Source organism: Drosophila miranda (assembly GCF_003369915.1).
Source record: "Drosophila miranda strain MSH22 chromosome Y unlocalized genomic scaffold, D.miranda_PacBio2.1 Contig_Y24_pilon, whole genome shotgun sequence".
NCBI classification, from domain to species: Eukaryota; Metazoa; Arthropoda; class Insecta; order Diptera; family Drosophilidae; genus Drosophila; species Drosophila miranda.
The window spans coordinates 340-18,936 of NW_022881608.1; the positions used below are offsets into that span (position 1 = coordinate 340).

Sequence of the window (18,597 nt, forward strand, 5' to 3'; positions counted from 1 at the left end):
CCGTTATAAGTCTGTTAATGGTCTTGATGCTTTTAGCATTCCATTTAAGAGAAAAATGACAGGGTTTACTGGGTATGTCTGGAAATATGTCTATGAGGCTGGATCCCTTTGTCCTACACTTCGTCCTGTAGTCCTCATTCCATTTGTGTACTAAAAAGTTCCTAATTTCTCTTTGAGCCTCCTTGTAGCTGTATTTTATATTTATTGTAAACCCCTCACTTGTAGCAGCCTTTGCTGCTATGTCAGTCTTTTCGTTGATGGCCACACCCTTGTGACCAGGGACCCATAGAATGTCAAGTTTCTGAATGTCTGATTGGTTAATTATGTTGTGAATATCATTCACTAGGTACGAGTCTGTATTCTTATTTTTAATTAAATTAATAGCTCCTAATCCATCACTTCAAATCACAGCCTTTTTGTAATTATATTTAAGACATAGTTCGAAGGCCTTTTTAAGGCCTACGAGTTCGGCACCTACTGAGGATAATCTGTTTTCTATTTTGTACTTGTGGATATTTCCACTAGGCCATTCTACTATTCCTATGCCACATGTACTTTCTGTAACTGATGCATCTGTTGATAGAATGTTCCAGTCGTCCTTTCTGTACTTGTTCAGAATCTCATAAAATATAGTTTTTATTTCTTCATTCGAGTATTCTTATTTACCCTTAGTTAAAAATTTATCTAATACATGGATTTTGTTACATGTGTTAACACTATCACAGTCTTGAGTGTTTACAAAGATGGAATTAAATTCTCTTAAAGTACGTGTGTAACTCGTATCCGCTTTTGAGCGTATTAGCTCGTCAAACATTGTTGGATTGAACCTTTTAATTTTAAGCAGTTCTTTGGCTGTAAGCCATTTCGCCCTGAAAACAGGTGGCATTACACCAGCGAGGACAAAAATTTCGTGTTTGCTTGTGTCAGGTGGCACCCCAACACACCTTCTGAGTGATTTAGCTTGCGCTATTTCTATATCTTTACTTGCTCCAGATCCCATTTCTGAAAAACTTGTGATAGCATATTGTTGTTTTGTTCTAATAAAAGCTTTGAAGATGTTGGTACTTGCTTTAGGTTTTAGACCTGATTTGATAGTAGTCGCAAGCTGGAGGAGTCTGTTGCCTTTTTTTGTTTGTTCTTTAACCATTTTTACATGACTGACATTTGACATGTTTGCGCTAATCAGTCTGCCTAAGAAACGGATATCTTTTCGATTTGGTATAGGCACATTTCCAACAGAAATATTTACCGCTCTCACCTGTCTTTTTCCTACATTCATTGCTGCAGATTTGCTTGGATTGAAGCTAAAACCGAGATCACCACATAGAAGGTTAAAGTCATTTAGTTTTTATTAAGGTTTTCAACCGCTACAGTAAACTCTCTGTTGTGAGAGATTATAACGAAGTCATCTGCAAATTGCATCATATGAGTATTTCTATCACAGATCTGATGTAGTCTTTTTGTGTATACATTAAAAAGGAGGGGCTACAGACAAGAGCCCTGTGGGATTCCTCCTTGAACTACCTGAACAGCTTCCCCTATTTTCAGTAGTCAAAAACTGATGATCCAGTCAATGTATGTTTTAGGAAAACACTCATTTTCCATTAGTCTTTTTAAGAATTTCAGGTTCCCCACTTCCGCCCCCACAAAGGACGAAAATCTGTGGCATCCACATTTTTAAAGATACGATAAAACCAAAAACGCAGAATCGTAGAGGATGACTATATGCTTTAGAATGTAAGATCTCAACCAGATCGTATAATTATTATAGCCAGAATCAAGAAAACAATTTCATTCTTTCTCGCTCTGTCTCTCTCTAACACACAGGTTTCATGGTCGGTTTTGCCAATTGCAAAATATGAGTTCAAGGATCTCAGAACCTATAAGAGCCAGAGCAACCAAATTTGGTATCCACACTCCTGTGACCTTGACCGTTTCGTGTCCAAATTTCGCCACACCCCCTTCCGCCCCCGCAAAGGACGAAAATCTGGGGCATCCACAAATCTCAGAGACTATTAAGGCTAGAGTAACCAAATTTGGTATCCGCACTTCTGTTAGATCTCACTATAAAACGTATATCTCAGAATTTCGCCCCACCCCCTTCCGCCCCCACAAAGGACGAAAATCTGTTGCATCCACAATATTGCACATTCGAGAAAACTAAAAACGCAGAATCATAGATAACGACCATATCTATCAGATTGCTGAATCAGATAATTTTTATAGCCAAAAGGATCAAATCAATTTGCACTGGCTACGCAGCGCCCGACGTCACGCTCAGACTGATTTTCTGTTTCTCTCGCACGCACTCTTTGTCGTGTCGTTAAATATTAGCAGCGTCTGCCGGAGGAGAGCCATACTGACTTAGTATCGGGTATAACTGTAGAGTTGCAGTGTCCGCAGCAACTCACAACGTTCCCCCTCGTTTTGGTATGCATAATATCTGTAGGGTATAATCTTGTTTTCTTGTATATGCTTTTCCAGCCTGGCTTTCACCATGCCATTTACTGTCTTGGCTAGAACCGAAATGAGGGATATGGGTCGAAAATGTTTTAAGTCAGTCAGATCCATGTTTTTTTCGGTATTGGTACAATTCTGATAGATCACCTCCATTCGACTTGAAAATCGCACATAGCCACTCGACGGTTGTAAAAATGTACAAGTTCTGTCTTTATACTAGTGTTAAGAGCACTCAGCATCTCGTATGTGATGTGATCTATTCCTCCTGCCGTTTTTCTGTTTCTAACTAACACAGCCTCTAACTCTTCCAAGGAAAAGAAAGGATTTTCATTGTTCTTCGTTGAGTACATTTCTTCGTCTACATCCTTTGCTTCTGAGGTTATTTGTTCGTTAAGGAATTCCAGGTATGGCCCAGCTTTGTCAGGGTCGAAAATTTCTGGGGTGTCCTCTTGACAGTTTTTTAGATTTCTGAGGAATCTCCAGGCTTCTCTTGAGTTCGATTTTACATTTAACTCTGTTAACTTCCTGGCATAGCTAGTTCTTTTGGCAATTTTAACAGATTTTTTCCATTTAACCTTGAGGTTAACAGCAGAACAATAATTTTGAAAGGAGGGTTCTGAAGCTGCCTTCTTCTGCGACTCTGCAAACTCCCTGAATAATTTGGCTAAATTCTCGTCCCACCATAATTTTGGACATTTGTTTTTGATTTCATAAGTAGCTGCTTTTATTTCCTGTTGGATGTTCTTCGCTAAATTATCCATATCTTTGTCGGCCTCAAACTGGCTTAGCTTTTTCAGTAGCCTGTTTTTGGCAAGGAAAGTTTTGAGTTTGTGTTGATATCCTGCTGTTTCAAAGGTTATTGGGTGATGGTGGCTGCCTCCTAGGTAAAACTTTTCGCATTTCCAATTCTCTATATGAATACCCTTTGTGAAAGTTAAATCGAGTACAGACCCTGATGTTGAGTCGATGTGTCTTCTGAATGTGAGACTGTGGTCATTTGCTAGACTATAGCCATGAGAAAAGTTCCCTTTCCACTGTTGGTTCTGTCTCCAGAAAAGGTATGTCTTGCGTTAAAATCTCCTGCAATTATGACTTTTCCGAATGCATCTAAATATTCAAGGCGATTGTTAATCGCTTGCTTGAAGGATGCAAGAGACAACAAAGGTTCAAAATATACTGAGGTGATAAAAAATTTATCTTTGTTGTTGATGGTTCTTGCTATAATTATATCTTGCTCTGTCTCATATATCAGTCTTTTAACTCTTAAGTCTTTTTTGTAGGCAATCGCCACTCCTCCATAACCGTCCTCTCTATGTTTTTCTAACATATTGAAGTTGGCTAGTTTCCTAAAACGACAGTCAGAAGATCAGTGCTCGCAATGATTGGTACGTGGATAAGACGCAAATGCGGATGCTCTTCGAGGACTATCTGGAAAAAGAGTCCAAATACACGGAGCTTCGCCTTAAGCTGTCAGCCAATGGAGCCTATAAAGTGAGTATCGGGGCGCTCTCAGTTCAGCAAAGACACTCTCGCACGCATACTAAAAAAGCCCGTTCGCGATAAGAAGGAATACAAACACATACAGATTTTGCATGCATTTCCTTTGTTTGCCAACCTTCGACACTCGTCGACGCGACTCAAAAATCTTATCCATGCAGCATTCATATACAAGTGTAAAATATAGATTACCTGTTCGAGTATCACCAACGAGTCAATGAATCATTGTGGGCACACCACACATCTCGCTCGGTTTGCTTACCAAACTTAAAAAAAAACGAGGGGGAACGTTGTGAGTTGCTGCGGAGACCGCAACTCTACATTATACCCGATACTAAGTCAGTATGGCTCTCCTCCGGCAGACGCCGCTAATATTAAACGACACGACAAGGAGTGCGTGCGAGAGAGACAGAAAATCAGTCTGAGCGTGACGTCGGGGCTGCGTAGCCAGTGCAAATTGATTTGTTCCTTTTGGCTATAAAAATGATCTGATCTGATCCAGATTCAGCAATCTGATATATATGATCATTATCTATGATTCTGCGTTTTAGTTTTCTCGTATACTCAATATTGTGGATGCAACAGATTTTCGTCTTTTGTGGGGGCGGAAGGGGTGGGGCGAAATTTTGAGATATACGTTTTATAGCGAGATCTAACAGGAGTGCGGATACCAAATTTGGTTACTCTAGCCTTAATAGTCTCTGAGATTTGTGAGTATCCCCAGATTTTCATCCTTTGCGGGGGCGAAGGGGGTGTGGCGAAATTTTGAAACAAACTCGTCTCGGTCCGATATATTAGAAGTGTGGATACCAAATTTGGTTGCTCTAGCTTTTATAGTCTCTGAGATCTAGGCGCTAATGTTTTACTCTAAGCAAAGCCGGCTATGCTACGTGTGTGTTAGAGAGAGACAGGGCGAGACAAAATGAAATTGTTTTCTTGATTCTGGCTATAATAATTATACGATCTGGTTCAGATTTTGCACTCTAGAACATATCGTCGTCCTCTACGATTCTGCGTTTTTGGTTTTATCGTATCTTTAAAAATGTGGATGCCACAGATTTTCGTCCTTTGTGGGGGCGGAAGTGGGCGGGGCGAAGTTTTGAAATATTTTTGTAGCAGTGACATATCACAGAAGTCTGGGTCCAAAACATCGTTGCTCTAGCTCTTATAGTCTTTGAGCACTAGGCGCTGAAGGGGACGGACAGACGGACGGACGGACAGACGGACGGACGGACAGACGGACAGACAGACATGGCTCAATCGACTCGGCTATTGATGATATTGATATTGATATATACTTTATGGGGTCGGAAACGATTCCTTCTGGACGTTACACACATCCACTTTTACCACAAATCTAATATACCCCAATACTCATTTTGAGTATCGGGTATAAAAAGGGGTCAAAAGTTTAAGTCAGCAGTTTTGATGAAGATTGCCAGCTCTCTGAGATGTAGCGGCTCTTTTTTGATTAATAATTGATGTAAATTGTTATAATATTTAAAGATTTTGAATTTCCTTCTGAACCCGGCAAATCTTTGGCAATCGAAGATCAGGTGTTCGGCATATTCAGTTACATTGCACGTTTCGCAGATATTTGAGTCAATTGCTTTGATTCTGTGTAGGAAGACTTTGTCGTATGTGTGTCCCGTTATAAGTCTGTTAATGGTCTTGATGCTTTTAGCATTCCATTTAAGAGAAAAATGACAGGGTTTACTGGGTATGTCTGGAAATATGTCTATGAGGCTGGATCCCTTTGTCCTACACTTCGTCCTGTAGTCCTCATTCCATTTGTGTACTAAAAAGTTCCTAATTTCTCTTTGAGCCTCCTTGTAGCTGTATTTTATATTTATTGTAAACCCCTCACTTGTAGCAGCCTTTGCTGCTATGTCAGTCTTTTCGTTGATGGCCACACCCTTGTGACCAGGGACCCATAGAATGTCAAGTTTCTGAATGTCTGATTGGTTAATTATGTTGTGAATATCATTCACTAGGTACGAGTCTGTATTCTTATTTTTAATTAAATTAATAGCTCCTAATCCATCACTTCAAATCACAGCCTTTTTGTAATTATATTTAAGACATAGTTCGAAGGCCTTTTTAAGGCCTACGAGTTCGGCACCTACTGAGGATAATCTGTTTTCTATTTTGTACTTGTGGATATTTCCACTAGGCCATTCTACTATTCCTATGCCACATGTACTTTCTGTAACTGATGCATCTGTTGATAGAATGTTCCAGTCGTCCTTTCTGTACTTGTTCAGAATCTCATAAAATATAGTTTTTATTTCTTCATTCGAGTATTCTTATTTACCCTTAGTTAAAAATTTATCTAATACATGGATTTTGTTACATGTGTTAACACTATCACAGTCTTGAGTGTTTACAAAGATGGAATTAAATTCTCTTAAAGTACGTGTGTAACTCGTATCCGCTTTTGAGCGTATTAGCTCGTCAAACATTGTTGGATTGAACCTTTTAATTTTAAGCAGTTCTTTGGCTGTAAGCCATTTCGCCCTGAAAACAGGTGGCATTACACCAGCGAGGACAAAAATTTCGTGTTTGCTTGTGTCAGGTGGCACCCCAACACACCTTCTGAGTGATTTAGCTTGCGCTATTTCTATATCTTTACTTGCTCCAGATCCCATTCTGAAAAACTTGTGATAGCATATTGTTGTTTTGTTCTAATAAAAGCTTTGAAGATGTTGGTACTTGCTTTAGGTTTTAGACCTGATTTGATAGTAGTCGCAAGCTGGAGGAGTCTGTTGCCTTTTTTTGTTTGTTCTTTAACCATTTTTACATGACTGACATTTGACATGTTTGCGCTAATCAGTCTGCCTAAGAAACGGATATCTTTTCGATTTGGTATAGGCACATTTCCAACAGAAATATTTACCGCTCTCACCTGTCTTTTTCCTACATTCATTGCTGCAGATTTGCTTGGATTGAAGCTAAAACCGAGATCACCACATAGAAGGTTAAAGTCATTTAGTTTTTTATTAAGGTTTTCAACCGCTACAGTAAACTCTCTGTTGTGAGAGATTATAACGAAGTCATCTGCAAATTGCATCATATGAGTATTTCTATCACAGATCTGATGTAGTCTTTTTGTGTATACATTAAAAAGGAGGGGCTACAGACAAGAGCCCTGTGGGATTCCTCCTTGAACTACCTGAACAGCTTCCCCTATTTTCAGTAGTCAAAAACTGATGATCCAGTCAATGTATGTTTTAGGAAAACACTCATTTTCCATTAGTCTTTTTAAGAATTTCAGGTTCCCCACTTCCGCCCCCACAAAGGACGAAAATCTGTGGCATCCACATTTTTAAAGATACGATAAAACCAAAAACGCAGAATCGTAGAGGATGACTATATGCTTTAGAATGTAAGATCTCAACCAGATCGTATAATTATTATAGCCAGAATCAAGAAAACAATTTCATTCTTTCTCGCTCTGTCTCTCTCTAACACACAGGTTTCATGGTCGGTTTTGCCAATTGCAAAATATGAGTTCAAGGATCTCAGAACCTATAAGAGCCAGAGCAACCAAATTTGGTATCCACACTCCTGTGACCTTGACCGTTTCGTGTCCAAATTTCGCCACACCCCTTCCGCCCCCGCAAAGGACGAAAATCTGGGGCATCCACAAATCTCAGAGACTATTAAGGCTAGAGTAACCAAATTTGGTATCCGCACTTCTGTTAGATCTCACTATAAAACGTATATCTCAGAATTTCGCCCCACCCCCTTCCGCCCCACAAAGGACGAAAATCTGTTGCATCCACAATATTGCACATTCGAGAAAACTAAAAACGCAGAATCATAGATAACGACCATATCTATCAGATTGCTGAATCAGATAATTTTTATAGCCAAAAGGATCAAATCAATTTGCACTGGCTACGCAGCGCCCGACGTCACGCTCAGACTGATTTTCTGTTTCTCTCGCACGCACTCTTTGTCGTGTCGTTAAATATTAGCAGCGTCTGCCGGAGGAGAGCCATACTGACTTAGTATCGGGTATAACTGTAGAGTTGCAGTGTCCGCAGCAACTCACAACGTTCCCCCTCGTTTTGGTATGCATAATATCTGTAGGGTATAATCTTGTTTTCTTGTATATGCTTTTCCAGCCTGGCTTTCACCATGCCATTTACTGTCTTGGCTAGAACCGAAATGAGGGATATGGGTCGAAAATGTTTTAAGTCAGTCAGATCCATGTTTTTTTTCGGTATTGGTACAATTCTGATAGATCACCTCCATTCGACTTGAAAATCGCACATAGCCACTCGACGGTTGTAAAAATGTACAAGTTCTGTCTTTATACTAGTGTTAAGAGCACTCAGCATCTCGTATGTGATGTGATCTATTCCTCCTGCCGTTTTTCTGTTTCTAACTAACACAGCCTCTAACTCTTCCAAGGAAAAGAAAGGATTTTCATTGTTCTTCGTTGAGTACATTTCTTCGTCTACATCCTTTGCTTCTGAGGTTATTTGTTCGTTAAGGAATTCCAGGTATGGCCCAGCTTTGTCAGGGTCGAAAATTTCTGGGGTGTCCTCTTGACAGTTTTTTAGATTTCTGAGGAATCTCCAGGCTTCTCTTGAGTTCGATTTTACATTTAACTCTGTTAACTTCCTGGCATAGCTAGTTCTTTTGGCAATTTTAACAGATTTTTTCCATTTAACCTTGAGGTTAACAGCAGAACAATAATTTTGAAAGGAGGGTTCTGAAGCTGCCTTCTTCTGCGACTCTGCAAACTCCCTGAATAATTTGGCTAAATTCTCGTCCCACCATAATTTTGGACATTTGTTTTTGATTTCATAAGTAGCTGCTTTTATTTCCTGTTGGATGTTCTTCGCTAAATTATCCATATCTTTGTCGGCCTCAAACTGGCTTAGCTTTTTCAGTAGCCTGTTTTTGGCAAGGAAAGTTTTGAGTTTGTGTTGATATCCTGCTGTTTCAAAGGTTATTGGGTGATGGTGGCTGCCTCCTAGGTAAAACTTTTCGCATTTCCAATTCTCTATATGAATACCCTTTGTGAAAGTTAAATCGAGTACAGACCCTGATGTTGAGTCGATGTGTCTTCTGAATGTGAGACTGTGGTCATTTGCTAGACTATAGCCATGAGAAAAGTTCCCTTTCCACTGTTGGTTCTGTCTCCAGAAAAGGTATGTCTTGCGTTAAAATCTCCTGCAATTATGACTTTTCCGAATGCATCTAAATATTCAAGGCGATTGTTAATCGCTTGCTTGAAGGATGCAAGAGACAACAAAGTTCAAAATATACTGAGGTGATAAAAATTTATCTTTGTTGTTGATGGTTCTTGCTATAATTATATCTTGCTCTGTCTCATATATTCAGTCTTTTAACTCTTAAGTCTTTTTTGTAGGCAATCGCCACTCCTCCATAACCGTCCTCTCTATGTTTTCTAACATATTGAAGTTGGCTAGTTTCCTAAAACGGAGATCGTGAGAGAAAACTTCAGCCAGAATGGCGAAGTCGAAGTTTTCATTGTTTAAGTAGAATACTAGGTCGTTTTTATTGGCTTTAATAGATTGAATGTTATGTTGTAAAATTTCATATTTATTTAGATGTTTTAAAAAGGTTCGTTTCTCTCTGTTTGTTCATTTTTCTGTCTGCATTATGTTCCATATTGTAATCATTTGTACTGGTCACTTTTTTGATGGATGTGACACATCATTTGAGTCGACTAAACGAGACAACATGTCAACCATCTGTTGAATGGTAAATTTGTTTTCTTTTAGTTCTTTGTTTTCAAAAAATGGTACGTGATTACTAGAATCGCTGGTATATATTGAAGTTCTTTGTTTTCAAAAATGGTACGTGATTACTAGAATCTCTGGTATATGATTCTAAGTATAGTGGGTTTTTGTGCAGGAACCAAAGGTCTCTGCACTAACCTGCTCGCATAACTGTGTTTTTTTAAAACTTCATTTGCTTTAACGTTTTTGTTTTGAACATTTTCCTCATTTATGTCTAGTTTTGTGATAGTTTTTTTCATAATTATCTAACAGCGAAAAGTTTTGATGGATTGAGTAAGTGCTAAGCACTTCTTACGCGCGATTTTTTTGATAGTCATTATTTTGTTAATGTCCATCTCCTTTTCCCATACTGGCACATCAGTCTGACCCTAGCGAGTGATTTTTCCCATTGCAAAGGATACACTTCAGACAGTGCACGACCCATTGCACTCCTCGACTCCGCATTTATAGCACCTCCTAGCTGATTTGCATCTGGTCGAAGTGTGACCAAGTCTGCCACAATTATAACATTGCCTTACTCTGGAACATATATGCTTACTTTCATCCCACATATCCCAAAAAAGATACCTTTTCTGGATGTCTGAACCCTCAAAACCAGTTTTTGACTGTTTCTAATGGTATGAGCTTGAATGTTTTCGTTGTTGTCATCGTTGTAATTTTCTGCCTCTTGCTAATCTTTCAATTTGACTTAATTTTTATGTTAGAAGTAATATTATCTATAATTTCATTCTCAAGAAAACCGAGGGGCACCCTTTAATTACTCCATAGGATTCCACATAGTCTTTTGGTATAAATACCACTAAATTCATTTTTTTTAACTCCTCATTTAAAAACTAATCATTTGCTTCGCTAAAACCTTAAAATAAATCTTGTATAGTGTAGGCGCAAGAGCTACGATTTCTTTAATTCCTTTGATTTTAAGGTGTTTATTTTTGGTGCATTTTGGTGTTTTTGTTTCGAAGATGTACTGTTCTTAGTCGATACTAGTACAGCCGCATCACCGATGTGGCACTCACTATACAGCACTGTTCTCTTTCGATACTACATTTGATGGTTTATAATCGGATTAGTATTTTTATTCAGTGTTTTAGTCATTTCAGTATTTCCAGTAAAACCATTTATGGCATTTGTGTGAGAATTGTGAACGGTCACACCGTCAGAAGCCTCCACCATTTTGTTACTGTCATCGTCTATCAGCATTTTGTTATTTATGTCTGTATTGGTGTTGTCGCTTTTTTGTTCCTTGCGCATCTTTTTTGCTGGGTACTTTTCGTTAGTCAAGCTGTCGAATATGTCCTCTTTCACACTTGAACACAAAGCACTGAAGTTTTTTGCTATTGTTTTTTGGGTTTGAATTTTGCTGCTTTTTGCCACCTGATCAGGGGGTTTCAATTTGGCAGACACCGAGTGACCGGCGTCCGCCATACTTGCTGGTTTAACCAGATTGCCAAAGACTTACCTCTCCTTTGGGAAATGAAAGAGGAAAAATTTATATATTGATGAAGATTTGTATGAAATAAACAATGATCCAATTTTACAATCACTTGTAATTAAGCCTTTGTTGCTTGGAAAAAGTCACTTTTCAGACTGTTAAGAAAAAAACGACCGGTCTCGCTCGCTGATGAAAAGGAAGTGCATTTAATACAATGTGTTAGATTAACTGCCGGTTGATTGTTTCGGCGGCTGGTCACACTCGAACCATCGAATCGAAATCTGTACTTTCAGCGAATTTCATGTCAGACCCAGTACCAGTACACTTTAGTTTGACTTTTTATAGGAGTATTACACGTCACAATTTCTAACACCAACATTTACGCACATACGAAAGAGCCCAGTCCAAAAAACTCTGAGGCACAGCTCAGCGCCAATGCAGTTAGAAACTTAAAAATTTTACAGTAATTTGTGAGTAGTACTGTAGTATTGGTTACTCTTTGCCAGCACTCAACACTGGAAGCTTTTTCCATTTCATCTGTTGCATGTTTATTTTTCTGACAATCGCCGTTACTCTAAAGCGACGCACACTTGAGCATGCACATACACATCGATGAGTGGAAGAGTATATACTCTAGTACTGCGGTGGCGATTGACCATGCCCGACTACTGATGTTGGCTAGTTCTACGTGGGTACTTTCCGGACTAACCTATGGTAAACGAACGCCGAACCACTCAAAGAAGAGACAAAAAATGTTGCTCTGTATACTCTACAACCCACCGCGCACCAGCCACCGTTCTAGTTCGGTTGGATGCAACGTCTCACCAGTAGACGAAGAAACGAAAAAGCATGAGAGGAAAATAAAGAGAGCAGTTAGGTAAAAAGTATGCTGTCCTGCTTTTTTCCAATTCCTGCCCTCTCCCTTTTCTGTTTTCGGTCACTGCATTGCTGGAATGTTCTTTTGCGTTTGGAGTTTGTGCAAATCAGTGCGGCTGGACCAAGTAATTATAATTATTCAATTTTAAACAGTAAGTCAAAGCAAATGTAGCAAACGGCATTTGCGTAGGCTCAATAAAGAAATATAAGACAAATATTCAGCCAAACATAATCGTGTTAGCGGAGAAACAGTGTCGTGCAGTGAAAAAGAAAAAAAAGTTGAAGGCCGTGAAACAGGAGAGACAATCGACGAAAATGAAAAAAATGGAAAATGAAAAATGCTTTTTGTTTTTTTATATGCCTATTATATCTGTACTTTATATTTATAGATGCCATAACTGTAGATACGGGGACTGGGATCAGCTGAAGTCCAGCTTAGGAAGCCTACAGCTGCAAAAAAAAACGTTTTTTCAAAAACAGTACCACAGCGAACAGCAGACTTTAATTAGTAAATTAAAAACTAAAATGAAAATATATAATAAAATAAAAATTTAAATATGAAATGAAATGAAGATTGATAACCTACTTCATGGGTACCCATTTTACTAGCTACTCATGGGTACCCATTTCACTAGCTACTACATGGTACCCATTTCACTAGCTACTAGACGAGTACCATATCACTAGTTCGGGCTAAACGATGTGGTGTCGCTGGTCCCATGTCGTAGGAAATTGCGGGTAAAAATGGAAATGATGAAAAGCATTGTTAGGGGTTAGTAAAGAAAGTACCCTGGTCTGTTAGGGAGTGGTGATATCACCACCTCCGAACTAGTTCCCAGTACTGCTGGGATACGACTGCGCTTATTTATTAGTTAACTGAACATTGTCCGTACCGGTTGTTGTTTTCTGTTTTTGTGCTGCAGTCATACCGATAAACTTGAATTAATCTATTCATATGTGTAGTTTGTGTGTGTTCGTGTGCTGTTTGCGAAAATTACTAATTATTGATACATCTATTACCGCCGATACCGAATATCCACCCGGTTAGTCTAGGAAAATGACGAAGAGCAAGAAAAGAAAGGCCGCTTCTGACAAGAACAGTAATATAAAAGGGGAAGAGATCGCTACCGCCTACATAGTGACGCGCCGGCACGCCACCAAAAAACGGACTTAAGACCGCCAACAACTACGGCAATGGCACGAGTGGAAGTTCCACTGTCCCCTGGGTAAGCAACAGGTCCATGGCTACGGGGCTTTCCTTGCTCATCAAAACCATGTTGCTCTTCCCCATTAGAACGGAAATCATTGGCAGTTTTCTGCTGGAGATGGCGACAGTCAGAAGATCAGTGCTCGCAATGATTGGTACGTGGATAAGACGCAAATGCGGATGCTCTTCGAGGACTATCTGGAAAAGAGTCCCAAATACACGGAGCTTCGCCTTAAGCTGTCAGCCAATGGAGCCTATAAAGTGAGTATCGGGGCGCTCTCAGTTCAGCAAAGACACTCTCGCACGCATACTAAAAAAGCCCGTTCGCGATAAGAAGGAATACAAACACATACAGATTTTGCATGCATTTCCTTTGTTTGCCAACCTTCGACACTCGTCGACGCGACTCAAAAATCTTATCCATGCAGCATTCATATACAAGTGTAAAATATAGATTACCTGTTCGAGTATCACCAACGAGTCAATGAATCATTGTGGGCACACCACACATCTCGCTCGTTTGCTTACCAAACTTAAAAAAAAACGAGGGGAACGTTGTGAGTTGCTGCGGAGACCGCAACTCTACAGTTATACCCGATACTAAGTCAGTATGCTCTCCTCCGCAGACGCCGCTAATATTAAACGACACGACAAGGAGTGCGGTGCGAGAGAGACAGAAAATCAGTCTGAGCGTGACGTCGGGGCTGCGTAGCCAGTGCAAATTGATTTGTTCCTTTTGGCTATAAAAATGATCTGATCTGATCCAGATTCAGCAATCTGATATATATGATCATTATCTATGATTCTGCGTTTTTAGTTTTCTCGTATACTCAATATTGTGGATGCAACAGATTTTCTTCTTTTGTGGGGGCGGAAGGGGGTGGGGCGAAATTTTGAGATATACGTTTTATAGCGAGATCTAACAGGAGTGCGGATACCAAAATTTGGTTACTCTAGCCTTAATAGTCTCTGAGATTTGTGAGTATCCCCAGATTTTCATCCTTTGCGGGGCGGAAGGGGGTGTGGCGAAATTTTGAAACAAACTCGTCTCGGTCCGATATATTAGAAGTGTGGATACCAAATTTGGTTGCTCTAGCTTTATAGTCTCTGAGATCTAGGCGCTAATGTTTTACTCTAGCAAAGCCGGCTATGCTACGTGTGTGTTAGAGAGAGACAGGGCGAGACAAATGAAATTGTTTTCTTGATTCTGGCTATAATAATTATACGATCTGGTTCAGATTTTGCACTCTAGAACATATAGTCATCCTCTACGATTCTGCGTTTTTGGTTTTATCGTATCTTTTAAAAATGTGGATGCCACAGATTTTCGTCCTTTGTGGGGGCGGAAGTGGGCGGGGCGAAGTTTTGAAATATTTTTGTAGCAGTGACATATCACAGAAGTCTGGGTTCCAAAACATCGTTGCTCTAGCTCTTATAGTCTTTGAGCACTAGGCGCTGAAGGGGACGGACAGACGGACGGACGGACAGACGGACGGACGGACAGACGGACAGACAGACATGGCTCAATCGACTCGGCTATTGATGCTGATCAAGAATATATATACTTTATGGGGTCGGAAACGATTCCTTCTGGACGTTACACACATCCACTTTTACCACAAATCTAATATACCCAATACTCATTTTGAGTATAGGGTATAAAAAGGGGTCAAAAGTTTAAGTCAGCAGTTTTGATGAAGATTGCCAGCTCTCTGAGATGTAGCGGCTCTTTTTTGATTAATAATTGATGTAAATTGTTATAATATTTAAAGATTTTGAATTTCCTTCTGAGCCCGGCAAATCTTTGGCAATCGAAGATCAGGTGTTCGGCATATTCAGTTACATTGCACGTTTCGCAGATATTTGAGTCAATTGCTTTGATTCTGTGTAGGAAGACTTTGTCGTATGTGTGTCCCGTTATAAGTCTGTTAATGGTCTTGATGCTTTTAGCATTCCATTTAAGAGAAAAATGCCAGGGTTTACTGGGTATGTCTGGAAATATGTCTGTGAGGCTGGATCCCTTCGTCCTACACTTCGTCCTGTAGTCCTCATTCCATTTGTGTACTAAAAAGTTCCTAATTTCTCTTTGAGCCTCCTTGTAGCTGTATTTTATATTTATTGTAAACCCCTCACTTGTAGCAGCCTTTGCTGCTATGTCAGTCTTTTCGTTGATGGCCACACCCTTGTGACCAGGGACCCATAGAATGTCAAGTTTCTGAATGTCTGATTGGTTAATTACGTTGTAAATATCATTCACTAGGTACGAGTCTGTATTCTTATTTTTAATTAAATTAATAGCTCCTAATCCATCACTTAAAATCACAGCCTTTTTGTAATTATATTTAAGACATAGTTCGAAGGCCTTTTTAAGGCCTACGAGTTCGGCACCTACTGAGGATAATCTGTTTTCTATTTTGTACTTGTGGATATTTCCACTAGGCCATTCTACTATTCCTATGCCACATGTACTTTCTGTAACTGATGCATCTGTTGATAGAATGTTCCAGTCGTCCTTTCTGTACTTGTTCAGAATCTCATATAATATAGTTTTTATTTCTTCATTCGAGTATTCTTCTTTACCCTTAGTTAAAAATTTATCTAATACATGGATTTTGTTACATGTGTTAACACTATCACGTCTTGAGTGTTTACAAAGATGAATTAAATTCTCTTAAAGTACGTGTGTAACTCGTATCCGCTTTTGAGCGTATTAGCTCGTCAAACATTGTTGGATTGAACCTTTTAATTTTAAGCAGTTCTTTGGCTGTAAGCCATTTCGCCCTGAAAACAGGTGGCATTACACCAGCGAGGACAAAAATTTCGTGTTTGCTTGTGTCAGGTGGCACCCCAACACACCTTCTGAGTGATTTAGCTTGCGCTATTTCTATATCTTTACTTGCTCCAAATCCCATGTCTGAAAAACTTGTGATAGCATATTCTTGTTTTGTTCTAATAAAAGCTTTGAAGATGTTGGTACTTGCTTTAGGTTTTAGACCTGATTTGATAGTAGTCGCAAGCTGGAGGAGTCTGTTGCCTTTTTTTGTTTGTTCTTTAACCATTTTTACATGACTGACATTTGACATGTTTGCGCTAATCAGTCTGCCTAAGAAACGGATATCTTTTCGATTTGGTATAGGCACATTTCCAACAGAAATATTTACCGCTCTGACCTGTCTTTTTCCTACATTCATTGCTGCAGATTTGCTTGGATTGAAGCTAAAACCGAGATCACCACATAGAAGGTTAAAGTCATTTAGTTTTTTATTAAGGTTTTCAACCGCTACAGTAAACTCTCTGTTGTGAGAGATTATAACGAAGTCATCTGCAAATTGCATCATATGAGTATTTCTATCACAGATCTGATGTAGTCTTTTTGTGTATACATTAAAAAGGAGGGGCGACAGACAAGAGCCCTGTGGGATTCCTCCCTGAACTACCTGAACAGCTACGTCTTTGGACATTTGTTTTTGATTTCATAAGTAGCTGCTTTTATTTCCTGTTGGATGTTCTTCGCTAAATTATCCATATCTTTGTCGGCCTCAAACTGGCCTGTTTTTGGCAAGGAAAGTTTTGAGTTTGTGTTGATATCCTGCTGTTTCAAAGGTTATTGGGTGATGGTGGCTGCCTCCTAGGTAAAACTTTTCGCATTTCCAATTCTCTATATGAATACCCTTTGTGAAAGTTAAATCGAGTACAGACCCTGATGTTGAGTCGATGTGTCTTCTGAATGTGAAACTGTGGTCATTTGCTAGACTATAGCCAGCATTTGACATAGCTTGCATGAGAAAAGTTCCCTTTCCACTGTTGGTTCTGTCTCCAGAAAAGGTATGTCTTGCGTTAAAATCTCCTGCAATTATGACTTTTCCGAATGCATCTAAATATTCAAGGAGATTGTTAATCGCTTGCTTGAAGGATGCAAGAGACAACAAAGGTTCAAAATATACTGAGATGATAAAAAATTTATCTTTGTTGTTGATGGTTCTTGCTATAATTATATCTTGCTCTGTCTCATATATCAGTCTTTTAACTCTTAAGTCTTTTTTGTAGGCAATCGCCACTCCTCCATAACCGTCCTCTCTATGTTTTTCTAACATAACATTCCAACTTCAATAGTTGGCTAGTTTCCTAAAACGGAGATCGTGAGAGAAAACTTCAGCCAGAATGGCGAAGTCGAAGTTTTCATTGTTTAAGTAGAATACTAGGTCGTTTTTATTGGCTTTAATAGATTGAATGTTATGTTGTAAAAATTTCATATTTATTTAGATGTTTTAAAAAGGTTCGTTTCTCTCTGTTTGTTCATTTTTCTGTCTGCATTATGTTCCATATTGTAATCATTTGTACTGGTCACTTTTTTTGATGGATGTGACACATCATTTGAGTCGACTAAACGAGACAACATGTCAACCATCTGTTGAATGGTAAATTTGTTTTCTTTTAGTTCTTTGTTTTCAAAAAATGGTACGTGATTACTAGAATCGCTGGTATATGATTCTAAGTGATAGTGGGGTTTTTGTGCAGGAACCAAAGGTCTCTGCACTAACCTGCTCGCATAACTGTGTTTTTTTAAAACTTCATTTGCTTTAACGCTTTTGTTTTGAACATTTTCCTCATTTATGTCTAGTTTTGGATAGTTTTTTTCATAATTATCTAACAGCGAAAAGTTTTGATGGATTGAGTAAGTGCTAAGCACTTCCTTACGCGCGATTTTTTTGATTGTCATTATTTTGTTAATGTCCATCTCCTTTTCCCATACTGGGCACATCAGTCTGTCCCTAGCTGAGTGATTTTTCCCATTGCAAGGGATACGCTTGAGACCAGTGCACGACCCATTGCACTCCTCGACTCCGCATTTATAGCACCTCCTAGCTGATTTGCATCTGGTCGAAGTGTGACCAAGTCTGCCACAATTATAACATTGCCTTACTCTGGGAACATATATGCTTACTTTCATCCCACATATCCCAAAAAGAGATACCTTTTCTGGGATGTCTGAACCCTCAAAACCAATTTTGACTGTTTCTAATGGTATGAGCTTGAATGTTTCGTTGTTGTCATCGGTTGTAATTTTCTGCCTTCTTGCTAATCTTTCAATTGACTTAATTTTTATGTTAGAAGTAATATTATCCATAATTTCATTCTCAGAAAAACCGAGGGGCACCCCTTTAATTACTCCATAGGATTCCACATAGTCTTTTGGTATAAATACCACTAAATTCATTTTTTTTAACTCCTCATTTAAAACTAATCATTTGCTTCGCTGAAAACCTTAAAATAAATCTTGTATAGTGTAGGCGCAAGAGCTACGATTTCTTTAATTCCTTTGTTTTTAAGGTGTCTTATTTTTG

General features: G+C 39.0%; 1 protein-coding gene across 1 annotated transcript in view; it reads left to right on the plus strand.

Annotated features, from left to right (window-relative positions):
• Positions 1–3,864: 3,864 nt before the first annotated feature.
• LOC117192158 overlaps positions 3,865–18,597 on the plus strand; it is a 49,280-nt gene continuing 34,547 nt past the window's right edge. The window contains exons 1-2 of the mRNA XM_033396817.1: positions 3,865–3,951; positions 13,340–13,513. Coding sequence (XP_033252708.1) covers positions 3,865–3,951; positions 13,340–13,513 — 261 coding nt within the window. The remainder of the gene's footprint in view (positions 3,952–13,339; positions 13,514–18,597) is intronic.